Source organism: Sparus aurata, chromosome 21, assembly GCF_900880675.1.
Source record: "Sparus aurata chromosome 21, fSpaAur1.1, whole genome shotgun sequence".
NCBI classification, from domain to species: Eukaryota; Metazoa; Chordata; class Actinopteri; order Spariformes; family Sparidae; genus Sparus; species Sparus aurata.
This window is the reverse complement of record NC_044207.1, coordinates 30,759,444-30,779,983: the sequence shown is the minus strand read 5'-3', so window position 1 is coordinate 30,779,983 and position 20,540 is coordinate 30,759,444. Positions and strand designations below refer to the sequence as shown.

The 20,540-nt window shown below is 48.3% G+C and overlaps 3 protein-coding genes across 9 annotated transcripts in view; 1 reads left to right on the top strand and 2 right to left on the bottom strand.

Moving 5' to 3' along the window:
• Positions 1–14,652, top strand: part of fastk (Fas-activated serine/threonine kinase) — a 28,323-nt gene extending 13,671 nt beyond the window's left edge. The window contains exon 12 of the mRNA XM_030403080.1: positions 14,599–14,652. The gene's annotated coding sequence lies outside the window, so the exon portion shown is untranslated. The remainder of the gene's footprint in view (positions 1–14,598) is intronic.
• Positions 232–14,605, bottom strand: ubtfl (upstream binding transcription factor, like). Of its 4 annotated transcripts, none has more exons than XM_030403093.1 (20): positions 13,898–14,605; positions 12,421–12,521; positions 11,686–11,861; positions 11,097–11,180; positions 10,553–10,708; positions 9,720–9,784; positions 9,232–9,352; positions 9,023–9,133; positions 8,814–8,941; positions 8,474–8,615; positions 8,339–8,380; positions 7,770–7,883; positions 7,500–7,658; positions 7,165–7,293; positions 6,886–6,971; positions 5,935–6,124; positions 5,540–5,587; positions 1,652–1,789; positions 1,153–1,257; positions 232–716 (listed from the first exon to the last, which is right to left on the bottom strand). In XM_030403093.1, the coding sequence occupies exons 2-20, from the start codon at positions 12,479–12,481 to the stop codon at positions 636–638; spliced, it is 2,136 nt and encodes a 711-aa protein (XP_030258953.1). In that variant the 5' UTR covers positions 12,482–12,521; positions 13,898–14,605; the 3' UTR covers positions 232–635. The 4 variants fall into 4 exon arrangements, with proteins under 4 accessions (XP_030258953.1, XP_030258951.1, XP_030258952.1 ...); XM_030403094.1 differs by having other exon boundaries at positions 234–716; positions 7,500–7,652; XM_030403091.1 differs by having other exon boundaries at positions 7,183–7,293; positions 7,500–7,883.
• Positions 14,653–16,336: 1,684 nt separating the features above from the next.
• Positions 16,337–20,540, bottom strand: part of asap1a (ArfGAP with SH3 domain, ankyrin repeat and PH domain 1a) — a 29,263-nt gene continuing 25,059 nt past the window's right edge. For all 4 annotated transcript variants that reach the window (XM_030403069.1, XM_030403070.1, XM_030403072.1 and 1 more), the window contains one exon: positions 16,337–19,587. In XM_030403069.1, the coding sequence (XP_030258929.1) occupies positions 19,513–19,587 (75 nt within the window). In that variant the 3' untranslated portion in view covers positions 16,337–19,512. The remainder of the gene's footprint in view (positions 19,588–20,540) is intronic.

The window sequence follows — 20,540 nt, the reverse complement described above, 5'->3', positions numbered from 1 at the left end:
GTGGACGGTCACAGGTGACAACCAGTCAGGTCCTTTTACTACTTCTGTGCTCACAAGGGCTTTTCAAATTAAAGAACTTCAAAGGAAGGGCTGTAATTATTCATATTCAAGAACACATGAAGGACCTGTGGCTGTTCTCAGGGTAAATAACTGTCAGTCATGATGTCACACTGATGTCACCTGACACTGTGACATCATAGTGTGTTAAGTGACAAACCAAATCAGACAACAAATGAGAAAAGTGCATTTATTATTTGTTAATAATTTTCTCAGGCAGGCGGCTGATTGGAGGCTGAACACTGGCCCCTCCCTCAGCGGTAACTAATAGCAAACAATAAGCTCCGCCCCCTCCCCTGCCTGTCAACTCTGTACAAACCCCGCCCACCGCCATTGCTCCAAGAAATAAAACAAACGTCTCCGTCCGTCAGATAAAAACCAACAAACACTCGATAAAAACTGAAACAAATGTAACAAAACACTCCGTCAGGCTCCGCCCCCTTCAGAGGGGAGATGGGAGGGACCAGCACGACCGCAGTATGATGTCACCACTTCTCATTGGTCCGCTGGGATGATCAGCGTGCGAGGTGGCGTGGCCTGCACAGCCTGTCCTCTTCAATGAGGTGGAGGGGGCGGAGCTAGTCCGAGTCCGAGTCACTGGATTCTTCAGAGGAGCTCTGATCTTCGTCATCCTCGTCATCCTCTTCGTCATCTTCGTTCTGAGAAAATCACAAAACAGGAAGTGAAAGTCACACACATTTTGTTGCTCAGTGGTAAGATGATGTCATCAGGTCAAACCTGAACATTAAAGTTAACTTAATAATAATAATTAAAGATAAATTCCTCAGATTTTAATGGAATAATGAATGATGTCATCATGTTTTATGATTAAACACATTAATAGATAAAGTTTACAGCTGAGAGTCGTTGATGCTTCAGTCCCAGAATTTACCGCCTGATTTAATTTAATCAATTGTAATCTGTCAAGTTGATCATTTGTTAACTGATACTATGAATTAAACCCTGGAGCCAATAATTAAACCACTTGTAACAAACACACTGACTTAAAATGTTTGAAGTGAAACATTTTGTTACTTTGATCATCAGTCACACACTGAGCGCTGTAAAGGTTTGAAGGCTGATTTGATTTCTCACCTCGTCCTCGTCGTCGCTGTCGGTGGATCCTGACGTCTCATCATCTTCATCAGAGTCAGACGAGTCGCTCTTCTCCTCCTCCTCGTCTGAGTCGGACATGTCCTGCTGAAAGACAGACAGACAGACGCTGTGTCACAGCCTGACAGACCTCACTGAGGGCATACATACAAGTTTGTTACAGGTTTAATAAAGTGTATGTTCAGTTTGTTGTTTCAGCACAGCTCTGATTTGCAGCGCCAATGTTCAGTAAAGGGACATCACATCAAATATCATCATAATAAAAACCTTTAACAGAAATAAATGTTTACCTATGATCCTGACCGAATCATCTGGTCGACATTTATATTTGTGACATTTACTGCTCACACTTCCGATGGTTAGATTTTAACTTGACTGATAATATTTTACTCAGATTTGTTTATATTTGAACACAGTGAAAACTCATGTCTGTTGTTGTTTTTTGTGTTGTTGTTGTGTGTTGTTGTTGTTGTGGTGTTACCTTGGCTCGGTACGCCATGGCCCTCTTGGCCACACCGACCGTCTGTGCCGCAGCTCTTGAACTTGCCGCCTTCCCCTTAGCCGTCACACGGACTTTAGTTCCGGGACTGCTACGGACTTTAGTGGTGCTGCGACGTTTCTGATGGAGAAGACAACAAACAAACAAACAGGTGAACACACAGAAATGCTGCTAAATGACACTGCTAACGCTTCGTTAGCTTAAAGACAGGAAATAATAGTTGGTCTCATGTTTATGACAAAATATCATTTTGTGTTTGTTAACATTCAAATATTTTTGATGACTCGTGAACTTATACTATTGAGTAACAGCTTAGCTATGCTAATGCTATGCAATATTAGCTAATTTGACTCTACTACCATTGGCCACGTTTCCCAGATTCGATCGTTCTTAAGGATTTAAGAAGGCTCTTAAGAAGGGTTCGGCTAAGAAGGAGCGCTAAGATCCGGGTGTTTCCCAGACGCGTTCTTAACTGCCTTCTTAGGAGAACCTTAAGATCAAACCAAAGAAGCTTCTTAAGAAGCTCTTAGTGGGAGCTGTCCACCGCGGTGGTGCTGAAACTGAATCAATCGATGCCAGGCAAATCGATCACCCACCTCTTTATCAGCGCATAAATCACACACAGCGCCCCGTGGTCCCCCCACACAGGTGCAATTAGGCTACGCATGTATCGTGTGTGTGTGGAGGGGGGGTGTGCGGGTGTGTGTGTGTGTGTGTGTGTGTGGGGGGGGGGGGGGGGGGGTGGGGGGGGGGGGTGTGCCAACAGGTGTATCACAAGTAGTAATCAAGCCCATTAGCGCATATATACCCCCGTGGATATGCTGACACACACATGTGAGAATGGAAGAAACCGGCAGCAAAAGAAACAAGCGAGCACCATCGTTTACCGCGGAGGAGATAGGCGTCTTAGTGGACGAGGTCTGGCAGCATGAAAAGATGTCCCCCTCCAGCCCATGCGGCCTGCGTGACTGGGGTGCTGTGAGGAAGAAGTGGCAGGAGTTCCAGAGCCAAACAAAAAAGAAGAGTGCGAAGGTGAGGAGAGAATCCATGGGCACGGGTGGTGGAGCACCGGGTGGGACGACCCTCACTCCCGACGAGGAGAAAGTCCTCTCCATCATCGGGAAGACGGCCTCTGAAGGCATTAGTGGGGGCATCGATGTTCAGGGGGACGAGGGGCTCTCAGAAAGTGAGGATGAAGAGGAGCCATCCGGGAGCGGAGCAGGGACGTGCATGCCCCCAGGAGAGGACGACCACCCACAACCGTGCCCTGTCCCTGTGCGCCAACCAGCAGGGCCCGGTGTCCGCATGCAGGGAGGCTTAACAGGGCGGCCCGAAATAACGACCTGCACCTGCAGCGAGACGCTGGTGCGCCTGGAGAGGGAGAAGCTGGTGGTGCTGCGGGGGATAGAGGGCCAACTCAAACGACAAACTGCCCTGCAGGAAGAGATGGTCCAGATAAAGCAGGAGAGGTTGGAGCTGCACCGGAGACAGCTGGCGCTTGCAGAGGCGCAGTTCAACCGTCCCTCCATCTCGGTTCCAATCATCCTTCCCCAGGATTCAGGTACGGGGCATTTCTGTTTTTTATCTGCATTACGCAATGTATCCCATTTAATTTCACTAATCAATCTCCCTTCATTGCAGGTGATGCAGACGCCCAGAAAGACAGCGCGGAGCCCCCCCCCGTATGGTTTCAATAAACTACTTTGGTTTCCTTTTCAACCATGTATTGTGTGGATCATTTTGCATTGAAATGAGGGTGTCAAACCTAGCAACAAAAAGTCCCAGGCAATTTGTAATTTATCCAAGCGTAGGTTCATGACGTGTGCGTAATGTGCGCCCTGACGCACCTGCTTCTCACTACAGCACTTCAGCACAGCATGTTTTGCTGATAATTTCCCACTTGTTACCTGGTCACCTCAGAAACGTGGACACTATACTCCCACATACTGTATGCAACAATACTTCCTTAACATTCCAGTGCCAGACTTTCAGGTAAAGCACCCGGACACTGCAGCAATAAATTATAGTGTGCAGGACGTTACATGTAGCCTACATCTGCTGGTTCTGTTTATTCATTTCAGCCTTCAGGCCAGACAGTTATGGTTGGTGTGGTGGTTGTGGGTTGTGGGGTTATGGTTTAGTGATCAGTGCTTGGTGACTGGTGGTGAAGGAGTAGGGGCTGGGGTTGTTGGACCCTAGAAGAGGTTGATAAGTTCCTGTCTGGTCTGGGCACCGGCCTGATGGAGTACTGCTCACACATCGCGGGGGCAGGATTCGGGGCTTCACGGCTTCGTCCTCTGAATGTTCCTCTTCGTCATCCACAGGAGGCGGCTCATCTGCGCCAACGCGCACTGCGATGTTGTGCAGCATGGCGGTGACAACAATGAGTGGTGACAAGCGCAGCCCCCCCGACGAACGATGAATGCACCTGTAGCGGGACTTCCAGATGCCAAACCCCCGTTCAACCTTCCTCCTGCTGCGTGTGTGGGCCTCATTAAACCTCTCCTCCTGTGGTGTTGCTGGGTTGGTTACCGGCGTCACGAGGTAACTCCAGAGAGGGTAGCCACTGTCACCTGGGAGGATGCTCCTACCAAACTTTCTCCTCTGCCAGCCTTCTGCCCCACAGCTGAGTTGGCCCACATGAAGCCGTCTTGTGTGCCTCCTGGCCACCTGGCGACGATGTCAGTAATGAGGCCACTGTGGTCCACCACCACCTGGGTGTTGATGGCCGCGTAGCGCTTTCTACTGATCCAGCATGGATCCACCAGCGAGGGATTGTGGATTGGAATGAGGGTGCCATCCACCACACCGATCACCCGGGGGATCCCAGCCACTGCGTGGAACCCTTGGTGGACCTGGCGGACCTCGTCCCGTGTGGTGGGCATCTTTATGTGGGTCCGGGCATGGTGCAGGAGAATCGGTGTCACAGCTGCCACACTCCGTGACACCGATGCCTTGCTGAGGCCGGTGCCGTCCCCCACCACCTCCAGGAAGCTCCCCACTGTGTAAAAACACAGCGCAGCCAGGAGCTGCACCTCCGGGCTGAGGGCAAAATTGCAGCGGGTTGCTCTCTGGATGTGTGGAGACACCAGAGTGATCAGCCGTTGGATCTCTGCACGGGGCAGCCGGTACTTTGCCTGGACAGCCCGGTCTGACAGCAAGTCCAGTGGGGAGAAGTGCCGGCCCACTTTTGCATTTATGTAAACTGTCTGGCTTCACGCACGGCGACGCTGCTGGTTCACAGCGAGAATGTGCTGTATTGCAGCCATGGTTTCAATTACATCTGTTTCCTTGATATCTGTGAAATGCCACAGGGTTGTTGATGTTTTTCAATGTGAAGTACTATAAACTCATATATGCAGATATGTGTGGAAAACTTAAACGTGTAATTCAATAACACGTTTTTTTTTTCTTCTCTACTATTAGCCTATGTTTCTTGCGCCAGTGGGCTGCAGCTATGAGTGCATTTCAACATTGAGCATTGTTTTATTATTTTGAAAAGTGGAGGATATAAATTTCCCTGACGCGGCTTGATCACTGAGCATTTGGTCGCTAAGAAGGCTGTTAAGAGTGGGTCAGCTCGATCTTACATTTCCTTCTTAGTGAAAGATCTTCTTAAGCTAAGAGCGACTCTGAGAAACACATCCTTCTTTCACAGCGTTCTTAAGAGCGCTCCTAAGAAGATCTTAGCACTTAAGAGCTTCTTAACGAATCTGGGAAACGCGGCCATTTTGAGTCCTGTTAGCTTGTGTTCACCTTGCTAGTGTTAGCTTGATGTCCTTTCTGTTGGCTGAGCCTGTTAATGTTATGTTAGCTTGTTTGTGCTGGATTAGCAACAGTTCCATAATGTGGATTAAAAGAAAGACTCACTGAGGAGGAGAACTCTTTATAGACGGCTCGATCCTGAGGAGACAGAGACTGCAGAGAGGAAACAATCACACACATGATCAGCTTCAGCTCACCTGTCGGACTGAAGCAGCACATCAGACCGGATCAAAAGTCACACCAGACAAACTGGTTTAGAAAATGTGATCTGATGTTCCTCATTAACGACAAGTTTACAGTCGGTGTGTACAGTGGCTTCAGTTAACAAGAGATAGAATCTAAAATGTTATTTCTTGAATAAATCACATCAACACAGAAACACGACTTGATCAGACAGATTTAAGATACGAAATCATGAATGATTAAATCACTGATTGATCAGAAAATTAAATCAATGAGTTTGACTGATGTGAATGTGCTGAAGGAAGGCTGCTTGTTACCTTGACCCAGGCCTCCAGCTCGGCCTTGTACTCCACCTGCTGCTCCTCCACCAGCTTCTTGTACTTGTCTTTCTGACTCTGGCTCAGTTTGTGCCACCTCTTGCCGATCTCCACCATGCGCTCCTTCAGGCTGAAGTGGTTCAGCTCTCCGTTGGTCAGCAGCTCCTGGGAGAACATCTGATAGCCGCTCCTGTTGGATCGTCACATTAGAGACTTTAATCTTTGGCCTCTGTCGTTCTTTTCATCTCATTCTAATTTCACAATGCAGTCTTCTTGTGTGTGGATTTAGGCTGTTTTTCAGGTGTATTGGCTCTTGTTTCTAAACGGTGAAGATAATATTTAACCAAACGAGCGATCAGTGAACCCTCACAGACCAGGACCGCTCAGACTCCTGTACTGATTCATCATGATGATGTCATACATCATCTGCCTTAGCAACAACCTGAAGTTCAGTTTTTGATTTTAAAACATGAACTTAGATTTTTCAGATTTCTACATGAATGTTTGTCTCAACTTACAGACATTTATTTGAATATTATCCTCCAGCCTGCGCTTCATTCACTGACCGCGTAGACGAGTCCGAACACTTCTACCAGAACTCACACACAAGTCATCCACTGAGCCTCAACAACTAAAGTAGCTCGGCAACAACTGGAGTACTGCTGCAGAGAGTGACACCACTGAGCAGTTATTATCAGAGGTCCATCAGGCGTCAGCATCAGACTGAGTCTGTGAGGGTCAATCAGCAAGTTAATATGCAGATCAATAATGATCCAGAATGATCAATAAAGATCCATGAAGGGAACGAGCTGCAGCTGTGCTGACATCAGAAATCACCAGCTCAAAGCTGTTGTTATTCCAGAAGCAGCTGAACACCTGCAGGGACATTAATGACCTGATCAATACTTCAGTACCACCATCACCATGGCAACAGTCATGTGACCCACTCACACTGGAGGTTTCTTTGGTTCTCCATCAAACTTGGGCTTCCTGTGACTCTGAGCTGCAGGCGGAGTCCTCATCTCCAACAGCTCCCTCTGCAGGACAGCAGCAGTCAGTACACAGAGACACAGAGACATCGGTGTGAGTCGAAGTGACATGGTTCCAGAACAACAGTAACTGAAGATGTAAAGAATGATTAATGAGGGAAAAGGTTTGTTTTTTTCTGGCGTGGCTGCAGCCTCAGCAGGTAGGGGGCGGGGTCAGTTGGAGGGGGCGTGGCTCACTGACCACAGGCTGGTACTGAACCTCGTAACGCTTCTGGTCCTCCGCTGCCTTCTTGATCCAGGGAATCTTCTCCTTCTTCTCCATCGACTTCCAGGCCACCTCCATCCCAGACTGAGCCTTCCTGCGGTCGCTCTGAGGGACGAGTCACATGACCAGCAGGGGTCAGAGGTCGGGACAAAACACTGAAACAGTGTTCAAGTCAAACAGCTAATAATTCAGTCATTTAAACATATTACAGGAGTTTAATCCTGATGTCTCTCTATGAGCACACAGCCCATCAAAGACGAGCCTCCCTGGTTGCCATGGCAACAGCTAATGGATAGAGAAATGAAGCTCACCCTGTATTTGGCCAGGTAGTCTCCGATCACACTGTGCTGCCACATCTCCTCTGCCGTTTTCGGTGTTTCTGGAAGCTTCGCCGCCTTCTTCCCGTCCCGTCTCTCTTTTGGCAGACTGGCAGGGGCCCACTGCTCTGGCTCCGCCTCCCGACACTGTTCCTGGGACAAAACCAGACAAACATCAGAACACCTGCTCAAAGGTGAGTCTGTGGGGGTACAGCCAGTGATGACCTCACTGCTGAGGACACACACACGCACACACACACGCACCTTGACAGAAGGAGACCTGGCTCTGTGAGGGCTGGAGGCCACGCCCCCTCCAGATTTGGCCCCGCCTAGTTTCTCCTCTGACATGACGCGGTCTCGTTCCTCCTCTGGGAGACTCTGAAACACAACTCAGCCTCATGAAGACTTATAGTTTATTACATCTTTGAATATTTTATTGATTATCTTATTCATTGTATTATTTGTCAACTCATCACGTGTGTGTGTGTGTGTGTGTGTGTGGCCTCTGTTCTTTGTGTTGGCAGCACACGAGTCCAGTCTGTTAGCAGTACAGCTAACAAGCTAATGGAGATTAGAGAGCAGCTGGACACGCGGCAGATGAACATCTCAATATTTTCACATCCTGTAAGTGTTTGTAAGTTTCATTTCAACTAAATCAGAGTTGTTGAGCGTTGGAACGAACACAGACTTCAGTTCCTGCTGATTTTGACTCAAGTGTGTTCTGTGCTGCTCTGTGAGGTGAAGGCAGTGATTTGTGGGAGGAGCCTGGCGTCTCTGAGGAGAGAAGGTAAGCGGCCGTTTGTGGTTTGGGGGGTCAGCTGATGTATACGTACCTCCAGGAACCTCTGCAGGTCGATGTCGTACTGCTTCTTCCTCTGATCAGACAAACACAGGAGACAGAGTCGTGAGCTGAGCGCAGCTATGAGAGGAGGTGATTCCTGCTGTGATGTCAGCGTGTCGCTACCAACCTGCTCGCAGCGCTTCTGAAACATGTCCTTCTCCTTCTGCGTCATCATCTTCCACTGTTTACTGCACAGCACCATGCGCTCGGTGCTGGGGACGTCCTTCATGTTCACCATCAGCTCCGCACAGTACAGAGAGTAGCCGTTACTAGACAAGACACGCCTGTTAGCATCTCTGTTAGCACATACACACACACGTGCTTATTCATCATCTTGCTAGTATGTTGTGCAGCTCCTCACTAGTATCTACAACATCAGCTGATTACTATCCACTTTCTAAGTATGTTAGCATTTAGCTCATTAATACTGTCAGGTACTCGTTAGCCAAGTGCTCGTTAGGACTCACGGTGGAGGTTTCGTCGGCCGTCCGTCAAACTTGTCCTTCAGCTGTCTCTCTGCTTTGGTGAGGACGGACCGGACGTGATCATCAGAGTTCACGTCTGGATGAGCTTCATGATACGCTCTCATACTGCCCTACACACACACACACACACAGTATGAACACTCAGTCCTGAATGTGGACTGTCAGAGTCTGGTTCAGACTGGTTCAGGTACCTCGTAGTCCTTCTGGAGCTCCAGGGCCTTGCTGATCCACTTGAGCCTCCTCTTGTCTGACAGTTGAGACCACTGTCTCCTCAGAGCCTCCTTCAGCTCCTTCTGACTCACCTGAGACACAAGAAAGTAAATGGCTGAGCCCGATGTGTGTGTGTGTGTGTGTGTGTGTGTGTGTGTGTGTGTGTGTGTGTGTGTGTGTGCGTGCATACCTCGGGGTGAAGCTTCATGTAGGCCTTCTTCTCGTGGTTGTACCACAGCTGTTGAGGAGTCTTCGGTTTCTCCGGCAGGTCCGACTTCTTCCTCTCTTCGATCAGCTCGGGATGATCCTCCCTGCAGGTCAGCTGATGTTAGCCACACTAACACCACGTGCTAAAGGCTAACGCTACATGTTAAATACTAACGCTACATGTTCAATATTAACACAGTAAATTTCAGCATATGGTCTAGTGTCACAGCTAACAGTCCGTGAGGGGATCATCTCTATGTTCCCCACTTTGTATGGAACCAGGGAACATAGATCCTTTTTTTAAAAAAAGGGTCCTATGTTCCCCGCTGTTCACCCAAAGGGTTAGGGTTAGGGTTTATTAGTCTTAAAACATGAAAAATGTCCCAATCGGGGAACATAGGTACGCTCCCTCAGTGAGCTAACATTAGCTGTAGCTTCAGTGTGCAGCGGCGGTTTATCAGGCAGACGTACTTGAATCGAGCCATGTTCTTCTCAAACTCTTCTTTCTCTCGCTGAAACTCTGTGATGTACTTTTGCTGCATCAAGAAAATAAAGATTATATTCTGTTATTATTCAAAACAAACAGATGAATTAAAAAAACAACATGTCACAAACCCTTTTTAGACAGAAAAGGTGGCACATTTGCTCCAAGGTAAGTCTAAGGTAAGTCTGTCTTTCTAAAACGGAGGCGTAATATTCCTCCTTCTCCTAAAGCCGCCTCTGAGGTAGGCGTAAACATGTGACGTGACGTGAAGCTCGAAGTTGGGCTGTGAACAGTGACAATGAATATGACTTCAAAATAAGAGCTTTACATTGCACCCATTGGAGTTTAGAACTGGGTTCTTAGTTGGGGGCTTTTAATTTGAAAGTAGCGACCGTTCCTAGCTTGTTGCTACAACAACAAGCTAACACAACCAAACAGCTACAGAGAGCGAGGAGACGCTAGCATCTCCTGGATCTCAGCGGCTGTCCAGTTGTTCATCTTAATGTCTGCAGATGAAGTGATGGACTGACTGCTGTGATCAGCTGTTTCCTGGTTTTAAAACTCCGCGGCTGTGGGTCGCACAACAGTGCAGGTCAGTGACACCTCCGCCCACCTCACGCAGAGGCCGGCACATTGCTGCCTCGTTTTTAGATTGCAGGCGAGGTGGATATAAGTGTTCCCTCCGAGGAGGAAAATCAGCGGACCACAACAGAACCCCAGTATACCGCCTTCTGTCTAAAACCGCGGACCGAGCCACCAAAAGGACGGACAGATTGGCGGCTTGCTGCTCTGTCTAAAAACGGCAACAGTCTTAGCGAACCTTCTTTTTGTCGGGCAGCTCCTTGTACTTCTTGGACAGGATCTTGGTCAGGTCCAAGTTGCTCATCTCCGGGTGGATTTTGGCGTATTTGGCCCGTTTCTCCATGAAGAAGCGGAAGTATGGCGTCAGAGGCTTCTTCGGAAAATCTGGATGAGTCTGAACGAGAAAGGTGGAGTTAGGGTCAGAGGGACAGGAGCACTCGGCCCGTCTGTTGGTCCAACAGAACATCTCCAGAGGGCTGAAGCCCCGCCCCTTCTGGTTCCCCTCATGGACCTAACTGATCAAACCTTTGTCCGTGGTGAGGACAGATGATAAAGTATTGATCCGGTCTGCGTCATCAATCACACAGGATGTTTGTCAGTTCGTCATCACACTGAAAACATGTCCCCATTAAAGCAACACTACAGACAAAGATTTGACCAATGAGGTCCATGAGGGGAACTGGAAGGGGTGGGGCTTCAGCTCTCTAAACACTTCATGATAGGATCAGCCGGCCCGGCAGCAGCCGGCCCGGCAGCAGCCGGCCCGGCCCGGTGGTTCTCACCTTCAGTTTCTTGCCTTTGTACGGATTCTTCACGAACTCCGTGGCGTCTACGATGAGCTCCGTCATCGTTCTGTACTTACGAACCTGAAACACAAACACACGATGGCGTCTCGTGATCCACATTGATTGATTATCAATAACTTCACTGACTTCATGCTGGTTCTGACAGCCGCTTTCTGTTCTACAGATCTGACAGAAGCTTTATTAACATTATTACAACACTGAAGATGAAGTCCACCAAACTTCCATCAATACTGAAGAAGTTCTAACACAAGTAAAACTAAAAATAAGCTCAACATATTCATTTAAATGAGAATCTTTATTTTGTCTTTTAATCTGAAAATCTGACCTTTAATCTGCACAGGAAGTGTGTGAGAATGAGGCCGAGCTGCTTCACACATTAACACTAACGACACAGAGCAGCTTTTAAATTCATCAACAGGTTTAAAATGTTCCAAACAGAGCGGACTGAATCCTGAGCTGATGATGAAGATGACGATGATGGTGATGATGAAGATATGTCAGTGATGTGATGTCGCTCATGATGTCTGCCAACAGTGACCTCTGTCACCGTGGTAACGGTCCGTACCTCAGAGGAGACTTTGTGCCACTTCTGGCGACACATGTCTCCGGTGAAGCTGCCGAAACAGATCTTGTCCCAGTCGAAGTGCGACTCCGTGGTTTTATACTTCATGGCGTCTCCATCAGGCAGCAGACTGCGAATCCTCTCCAGGAGAGTGAGACAGTCCTCCTTACTCCAGTCATCTACACACACACACACACACACACACACACACACACACACACACACACACAGTTATCTTATCATGAGGGGCCCTCAGAGGCAGCATGTGGCCCCCAGGTGTGACACCCTAGTATAATGACAGGTGAGTGAGACAGTCTGCAGCTCTGTGATGAAACAGGAAGTGAGCAGACACACTGACCTGACTGTGCTTTTATTTTGAAACTAAATCAGGCACCACAAACAAGAGGACAGGAAACAGAAGCTGCATGTACAGTGTGTCTGCATCACATCCTGCTGTGCTCTGATTGGTTGGTTCATAGTTGTAGGTCACAGCAGCCATAGACACCATGTATATACACACACACACACACACAAAGATATATATACATTTATCTGTGTGTGTGTGTGTGTGTGTGTGTGTGTGTGTATGACAGAAGCAGTATGGTCTGAATGTAAACAGCTGATTGGACCTCGAACCAACCAACCATCATCAGAGGCGAAACACACAGACGACGAGGAGTCGTACACCTGTCAGGTGAGTGTGTGAGGTGTGATGACGTCACAGCAGGTGGGTGTTACCTGGCTCACTCTTGACCCTGCTGGCGCTCTGAGCTCTGGAGACGCTGCTGCTGCCGTTCATCCTGCAGCTGATGACGGAGAAGACTCCGCCCCCTCCTCCTCTACACACACACAAACACACACACACACACACACACACACACACACACACACTGAGCTGTGTCACATGGTCATCAACGGTTTGAGTAAGTTTGGTTGCCATGGAGATGATCAGTTCAGTTTGATGAAGATGAGCATCGGTGGAAAGTAACTAAGTACATTTACTCACGTACAGTTCTTTTCACTGTACTGAGTATTTTCTGTCTCTTTAAACTTCAGTGGTACTTTTACTCCATTACATTTGTGGGACAGCTTTAGTTACTTTGTATTATTACAGATTACACTGCTGCAGTTTAGTTACTAAAGTAATGGACACAGAATAAAGTTCATTTGGAACGCAGGACTTTGTAACAGAGTTCTTCTACACTGTGGCATTTTTAGTTTTACTGAAGTATCCGAGTACTTCTAACCACTGAAAACTGTCACTGCTGACGAGGCCACACAGAAGATTACATTTGTATTTGAGTACTTGTACTGGAGTATCCAGGCTGTAGTGTGAATGTGAGCTACAGGTCAGTCAGAGGGCAGGCTGCACCAGACTGCATTCACAAATCACTCACTTTAATGCTAACTTTAATCAGAAGTGCGTGTCTGTACACACAAAGCTGCTGTGAGTCGGTTTGCTCAGTCTGTGTGACTGTGGGTTCGGTTCGGCTGAAGTCCAGCCCGTCCTGTGTCAGTTCTGAGTTTAATAAGCACATTATAAAAGCTGTGCGTGTGTGCAGCAGGCGGGTCGGAGCTCAGCAGCGGGACCGACTCGAAACCACCGGTTCGGTCAAATGAACCTGACTGCTGACTGTCTCACACTTGTATGAGTTCTGAACGGACTCCTGAACGGGCCGAACAGCGCGGATGTGTTCGGAGGCGCAATTAAGTGCGAGCAGCGGGCCGTCAGGCTCCAGCTGCCCCGGTAATGGCGTCCGTCCTCCGGCAGGAGTCACCACGTAGCTTCCGCTGCACGCAGAGCTGCTCGATCACGATCACCTTGTTCGGTTAAACGTGAAATCTGCGACTGAAAGTGTGAAAATAAAAAGAAGAAACAGAACCGAGCCGCTCCGCAGCAGCCAGCAGAGGTTCCGGTCCACACGTGCAGCGGATCATCGCTTCATTTTGCAAAACTGCTGAAATGGAGAAATTGTTCGACCTCTGAGTGTTTGACTGTAAAAATAATTATGTTAAAACATCGACACGACCGCCTGCTGTCGGTCCTCTCTCCGGTACTCGGCCCAGTCTGAGGATGTCGGTGCTGAGCGGGCTGGATGACGGGCTGCTGCCCCAGAAGCCTTCACTGCGAAGCCGCCATGAATGTTCTGGTGACTCGGGGACAAACGACCAGAAAACCCCAGAAATCTGTTTAAAATCACAACCAACTACTCACCTTCAGGTGCGGGCCGGTACCGGGGGTCACACTGCACACCACTGGGCTCTTTTGGGTTATTTCGGGACTTTCAAAGTGTGTGTTTTTCAGCCGTAAACCCCGGGGAGTCAGGTCGAAACGAATCCGACAAAAGGAGCGTCTAGTCCGGTATGAAACTCCGCCCAGCGCCGCAGGGGGAGGAACTCCGGGGGAAAGCATGAGGACAAAGGCGGAGGATGAAACCAGAGACAGCGGCCGCGGCAGCAGCCAGGAGCCGGGCCGCTCACAGCTGCCTCTCACGGGACTTTACATTAAAACACCAATCAGTCGGTGCGGAAATTATCTCCCACAGGCTCCTTCTCTGTAAATACACCCTCCTTCCCCGAACCTGGTCCGGGTCCAGATGCTGAACCGGCAGGGAGACAGAGGACGAGGGCCCGGGGACCCGACGACCAGCCGCCGACAGAGATGCGGAGGAGAGCGGCTGGTCGGCTGCTCCAGACCCCGAGAGGACGAATCAAAGTGCGAAGAAAGTCTGCAGGTCCGCCGGCTGCTCAGGTCTCGTGCCCGGCCTGTCGCGGCGGTGGAGCCGCTGACAGCAGCCCGCGTCCGGACCGCATCCTGCCGCTGCCCGCCGAGGACGCACCGTCCTCCGGCTGAGTCCTCACGACGCTCCGCTCCCCTGATCACAAACACATCTGTCTGATACACCTGTCCCCCAGGTGTGTGTGTGTGTGTGTGTGTGTGTGTGTGTCTGTGTTGATCAATTATTGATATTTAATCGATCAATAAATCAATTAAATACATTTTCTTCACAAACTGTGTGTGTTTAAAACACTTTTTATGTTCCAAATCAGCTGTTGGACCCTCAGTGTGTGTGTGTGTGTGTGTGTGTGCGCGTGTTGTAGACAGTCAGTCAGACTCCTGTTACTGTCCGCCTCACCACCGCCACCTGCTGGTCGGGATGATCAATACTAAATTATTGATCAGTGGAGGAAAGAAGTTCATCAAGCATCTCAGTCTAAATCAGAGTGTGTATGTGTGGATGATGAGTTAATAGTTTATATTTATTGATAAATTCATTTATGACACTTTATTAGAAGTGTTCCCACAAACATGAATTAAAGAGGAAGGATTCAAACCTTACATGTCGAAGTATCCTTGAGCAAGATACTGAACCTCACGGATAAACGGAAAGAAAACGGAAGGGATTCAAACCTAAGGGAAGCCCCGCCCACCAGCCACATTCAACCTACAGGATTAGACAATAGCAAATGATTGACAGGTCTTTATAGATCTAATCAATAATCTATAATAATAGAAGTTCATAGTTTCTGACATTGTATAAAAAGATTTTAAAGGTGCCACCTGTCGAATTCCACCAATCAGGGCAGAAACACCAGAGTAACCGCTAACTGCTGCTAACTGTAGCTTCTGTTAGCTAGTTAGCTCAGTAAGCCAGCACTTCTCAAATGGTGGGGCGGTGCTCCAGCGGAGCTGATGGTTTCACTGTCGTCTCTGTGTTAATGTCCGGCAGGTCCGCTGCGCTGCGTGTCTGCTCAGACACAGATACGCAGGACTTCTATACATCACCTGAATTTAGCACCGAGCAGACAGGAAGTCAAGCACCGAAATAACAATATAACATCCGGTTTCTTTTCAAAATAAAACACTATGTGTCTACACCAGCACAAAAAACACAACACAAGCTCTCCTGCTAATCCTTCGGTCAGGAACTGTGGAGCAGGAAACATGACGATGCCTACGCAGACGTTGGGTTTACCGTGAACACGGACGGAAATGAGGAAAGACCTGTTTGTGTTTTAGACCCGGCTCAGACCCGGCTCAGACCCGGCTCAGACCAAGCTCAGTCCCGGCTCAGACTCGGCTCAGACCAAGCTCAGTCCCGGCTCAGACCCGGCTCAGACCCGGCTCAGACCAAGCTCAGTCCCGGCTCAGACTCGGCTCAGACCAAGCTCAGTCCCGGCTCAGTCCCGGCTCAGACCCGGCTCAGACCCGACTCAGACTCGGCTCAGTCCCGGCTCAGACCCGGCTCAGACCAAGCTCAGTTCTGGCTCAGACCCGGCTCAGACCAAGCTCAGACCAAGCTCAGACCAAGCTCAGACCTGGCTCAGTCCCAGCTCAGTCCCAGCTCAGACCCGGCTCAGTTCTGGCTCAGACCCGGCTCAGACCAAGCTCAGACCAAGCTCAGTCCCGACTCAGTCCCAGATCAGACCAAGCTCAGTCCCGGCTCAGTCCCAGCTCAGTCCCGGCTCAGTCCCAGCTCAGACCCGGCTCAGTCCCAGCTCAGACCCGGCTCAGTCCCAGCTCAGACCCAGCTCAGTCCCAGCTCAGACCCAGCTCAGTCCCAGCTCAGACCCGGCTCAGTCCTGGCTCAGAATCTTCTATCAGGTCATATTTAACAATACAATGACATAAAAACAAAAGCAGAAACTTTCAGTGGTTCAGTTTTAACAACATGTTTAATATCTGCTCATTCTGTCCCTCCTGACAACATTGGGGTATGTTAGCCTAGCATGTCAAAGGTTAGCATAGCATGTTACAGGTTAGCATAGCATGTTAAAGGTTAGCATAGCATGTTACAGGTTAGCATAGCATGTTAAAGGCTAGCGTCTTATTTAACTGAACAACATAAAAACTTGAGATAAATTTCTCCTGTAATTAAATATGCTATGCTAAGCAGCTAACATGCTTAACTTTGTAAGATTGGACAGCATTTGCTGTCAGTTAGCAGCGTGTTAGCCTTCATGACATGGCATCCTTTACTTGCTCATAATGATGCCTCGGACATAACTTTATATTTTCATTAGTTTTTTTGCGTCTCCATGGTAACAGCTGAGTATGTGCTAAGTGAGCAGTTCTCCCTGAACAGGCGCCATCTTTGGATCCAGTATCCAGTTCTTAATGACAGATCGACGGTGTCCTCTTGACAGTCTGCTACCGTTAGCTAATGATCAGGATTTAATAAATGTCGATCGTTCAGCGGTTTATAATTTATGTTGAGTTATAAAATACAGAATAAATAAAGCCAACATGCAGCCAGACAGCAAGTCTCTATACAACATGATTATTCACACTGACACTGCAGCAACATGGGACCAGCTGAGACTGAACATCTGGAGGAAATGTTGCACAGTTCCTTTAATCTGATCAGATTCATTCTGAACTCGCCCACTTCATCACAGATTCACCTCATCAATCAAACTGAGCGGTCACCAGATCAACAGTCTGAATGAATGAATCATTAAATCACAGAGGTTCTTTAATTAGTCTCTTCACTTGAAAAGTCGTCAGCTAACAAATCAAGGACCGAAGAAGAACCGAGAGATTTAAAGGATTAAAAACTGATTATCATTCAAATAACTACAGGTCCTTTAACTGGTACCTGACGCGTTCGCAGTCCAGAACTGGGTCCATTAATGGGACGTGACTGGATTCATATATTAAAGGTTTTAGACTGATGAACAATAATCAAGTTAATGTGTAAATTCATGTTTAACCTTTAAAATCATGTTACATCCTAATCAATAAGTAAATCGATTTTAAAGCCAACATGAAAGTCATCAGAAATAAAGAAATCAGATTACTTCTACAAACTCATACGGAGTTTTCAAGTGTCATTGATTTAAAACATTGATTTGAACGAAATCAATCACGTTGATTGATTTCGTTCTCTCTGTTCTATCAGCAGCTGTCTCACCCTCAGTCCTTCTCCATAACAGTAAAGTCCTTTCTTACAGCAGTGCACTCTGGGAGTTGTAGTTTATTTCTCAGGATGACTCACGAGGGAGAGGCAAACTTTAAAGGAGTATTACGTTGTTTAAAAGAAGAATTTTAATCTTTAAAGTATTAATGAGGTAATAACACAACCTGCCTCCATCAGTAAATCAACCAGCTGCTCTCAGAGGAGAACCAGGTCCGACAACACTGTCTGAATCGGAGAGGTGGCAGGGTCCGCCACATACAAACACAGAAAAACAGTATAAACTGTGTTGTTCTTTTTCAGTCACTGAAGACCTTCATCTCCTCATTGAAAAACTACAGACTTCTTTAATAAGACAGACAGGTGGGCTGTACAGGACGTGCGCAGACAGACAGGTGGCAGGTGTGAAGTGTGTTACATACAGTGAAGACAGTCACAGTCACAATGACTCTGAACCATCGGACCAGGTCCGACAGACCTCTGTCGGTCTCTAGAAGAAGATCCCGTGCTGGTGATGACATCATCTGATCCAGCTGCTGTTCACACCACAGCTGGACGAGGTCGACGGTCTGTCTGCATGTCTTCTTCCAACACCTGACAGGTGTCTGGCCTCATGGTCCTGCTGCCGATGAACCCTCCTCCACAAAGATCCAACCAGAGGGTGGAGTCTGTTTCTGAAGGATGGAGTGCTGCTTCTCCTCTGTCAGGGTGGAGTCTGTTTCTGAAGGATGGAGTGCTGCTTCTCCTCCGTCAGGGTGGAGTCTGTTTCTGAAGGATGGAGTGCTGCTTCTCCTCTGTCAGGGTGGAGTCTGTTTCTGAAGGATGGAGTGCTGCTTCTCCTCTGTCAGGGTGGAGTCTGTTTCTGAAGGATGGAGTGCTGCTTCTCCTCCGTCAGGGTGGAGTCTGTTTCTGAAGGATGGAGTGCTGCTTCTCCTCCGTCAGGGTGGAGTCTGTTTCTGAAGGATGGAGTGCTGCTTCTCCTCCGTCTGGGTGGAGTCTGTTTCTGAAGGATGGAGTGCTGCTTCTCCTCCGTCAGGGTGGAGTCTGTTTCTGAAGGATGGAGTGCTGCTTCTCCTCCGTCTGGGTGGAGCCTGAGAACATATTCCTCCACCAGGCTTCACGGTGGCTGTGAGTCACTGTGGTGTTGTTGTGTCTCCTGACCTAGACCCTTCTGTCACTGACACTTGGATCAGAACCTGCTGCTCATCCTTCGTTGTGGACTGGTTCTGACAGGATGGCTGCTGATTAGACTCTTGTGTTGTTTTTTCAGTGAACTCAGACCGATGTATTGATCTTCGGATGGTGTGATCACTCTGATTCCACTCATCTGATTTCTGTACAGTTCTACAGTTCCAGCCGGACCCCTTACAGACCTTCAGTCTGGATGCGATGGGACTCTGATGTGGACCCTGAGCTGGTTTCTGGATGTGGTCTCAGACAACACTAGTTGTGGACGTCGGTCTCTGATGGAGACTGAAGACACGGAGGACGTGACATGGACTCGTGCTGCAGCAGACATTAACTTGGCGGTAGACTGTTACCTGTGCAGGTGTACCTCTAAGGTGCCCAATGTGAGCTGGGATAGGTTGAGAGGGGTGGTGATTGTGTTGATGATGGGCTCTTTAATGTTGTGCTTTTATTCTACTCTTAACGCCGTTTGTCCTATTGTGCTTCTGTGTCGCTGGCTGGTGGTGATGAGCTGCTTGGCCAGGTGTAACTGACCTCGGACCTTTGACCTCTGACCTTTGACCTCCTCTCTGTCTGCATGCTGCTTCGCCAGTGTCAGGCAGGGTAATAAAGTCTATTTACAGCGATGACTTCAGTAACTGAGGCTTGTTTATTTCTTTGACTAACTCCGCCCACTTTCATCAGTGTGACCTCAGCAGGTGGGTGGGGCCTGTCTCTGTCGCTGTCAATCACAGAGGTTGTGAACGAAGGACATGGGGAAGACACCTCTCCTCTCCGGCTGTCCCTCGATGTGTCCGATCTGAGAAAAACAACAAATGATCAGATTAAGACCGGCCACATCAGGTGAACATCATCAAAGCATTGAAGGTGTGTGTGTGTGTGTGTGTGTGTGTGTCTGTCTGTCCCTGAGCTGTGTTGTCGGGGGCAACAGTTCCTCGATATCTAAAGACTAATCAATTGGTAGGAGGGGCCAGGCTGACAGTCAATCATAGATCCTGGATCAATCAACTTTCAGCACCGTCCTGCGGCAGAGAGTCGGACCTGTGAAGGAGGCCTGGTGCACCTGTGTGTCGTGGTACTAGACCATCTGAGGCCAGTGAGTTCTGAGCTGCCGACACCTGCACTTTCTTCAGAACCAGACCAGAACTGTTCAGTGGTTTCAGTTCTGTTGGTGATGATGATGATGATGAAGATGAGTGCTACCCAGATAGCAAAAGACATAAATTCAATGTTGGATTTTGGTCAGATTGGTTATTTTTGGTTGAGGTGGAAAAATCTATGTTACAGTGTTTAATTACAGTTACCATATCAATGTTTAGAAAACTGTTGTTGAATCAATGTAGTATAGATGATGATTTTTCAATGTTGAAATGCCCTACAATGAATCGACATCGTTTCAATAGCCCCATTCACAGTGGCTTTAGGGTGCAGCTTAGTAGGCAGTGTCAGGACCATATTATTAGAGAACCGAACCAGTGTGAACGGTTAAGCCAGCGTCGCGGAGCGGGGGCGTGTCGGTTGACGGTCAGTTAACTACACGAGTGACTCACTCAACTTAATACAGAGAAATGTCCCACAAAGCAACGTTACATGACCAAACAAAAGTAAGTAGTAACTGTCTGTCAACTTATATGAGGAAAAAAATACCGCAGATATACGGAGAGAAGCGTCTGTCCTCCCGACTCTCCCGACTGCTCGAAAAACAGCATCTGTTTTTAACCAAGTGTGTGCAAACTTCCCCGCTTTGCCGTG

Excerpts from the sequence above, each read along its gene's own strand:
- ubtfl (XM_030403091.1), bottom strand. The coding sequence starts at position 12,481 with ATGAACGGCAGCAGCAGCGTCTCCAGAGCTCAGAGCGCCAGCAGGGTC. Across the intron at positions 9,785-10,552 it reads AGCTGCCCGACAAAAAGAAG|CAAAAGTACATCACAGAGTT; the intron begins GTTCGCTAAGAC and ends TTCTTGATGCAG. Across the intron at positions 9,353-9,719 it reads AAGAACATGGCTCGATTCAA|GGAGGATCATCCCGAGCTGA; the intron begins GTACGTCTGCCT and ends GCTGACCTGCAG.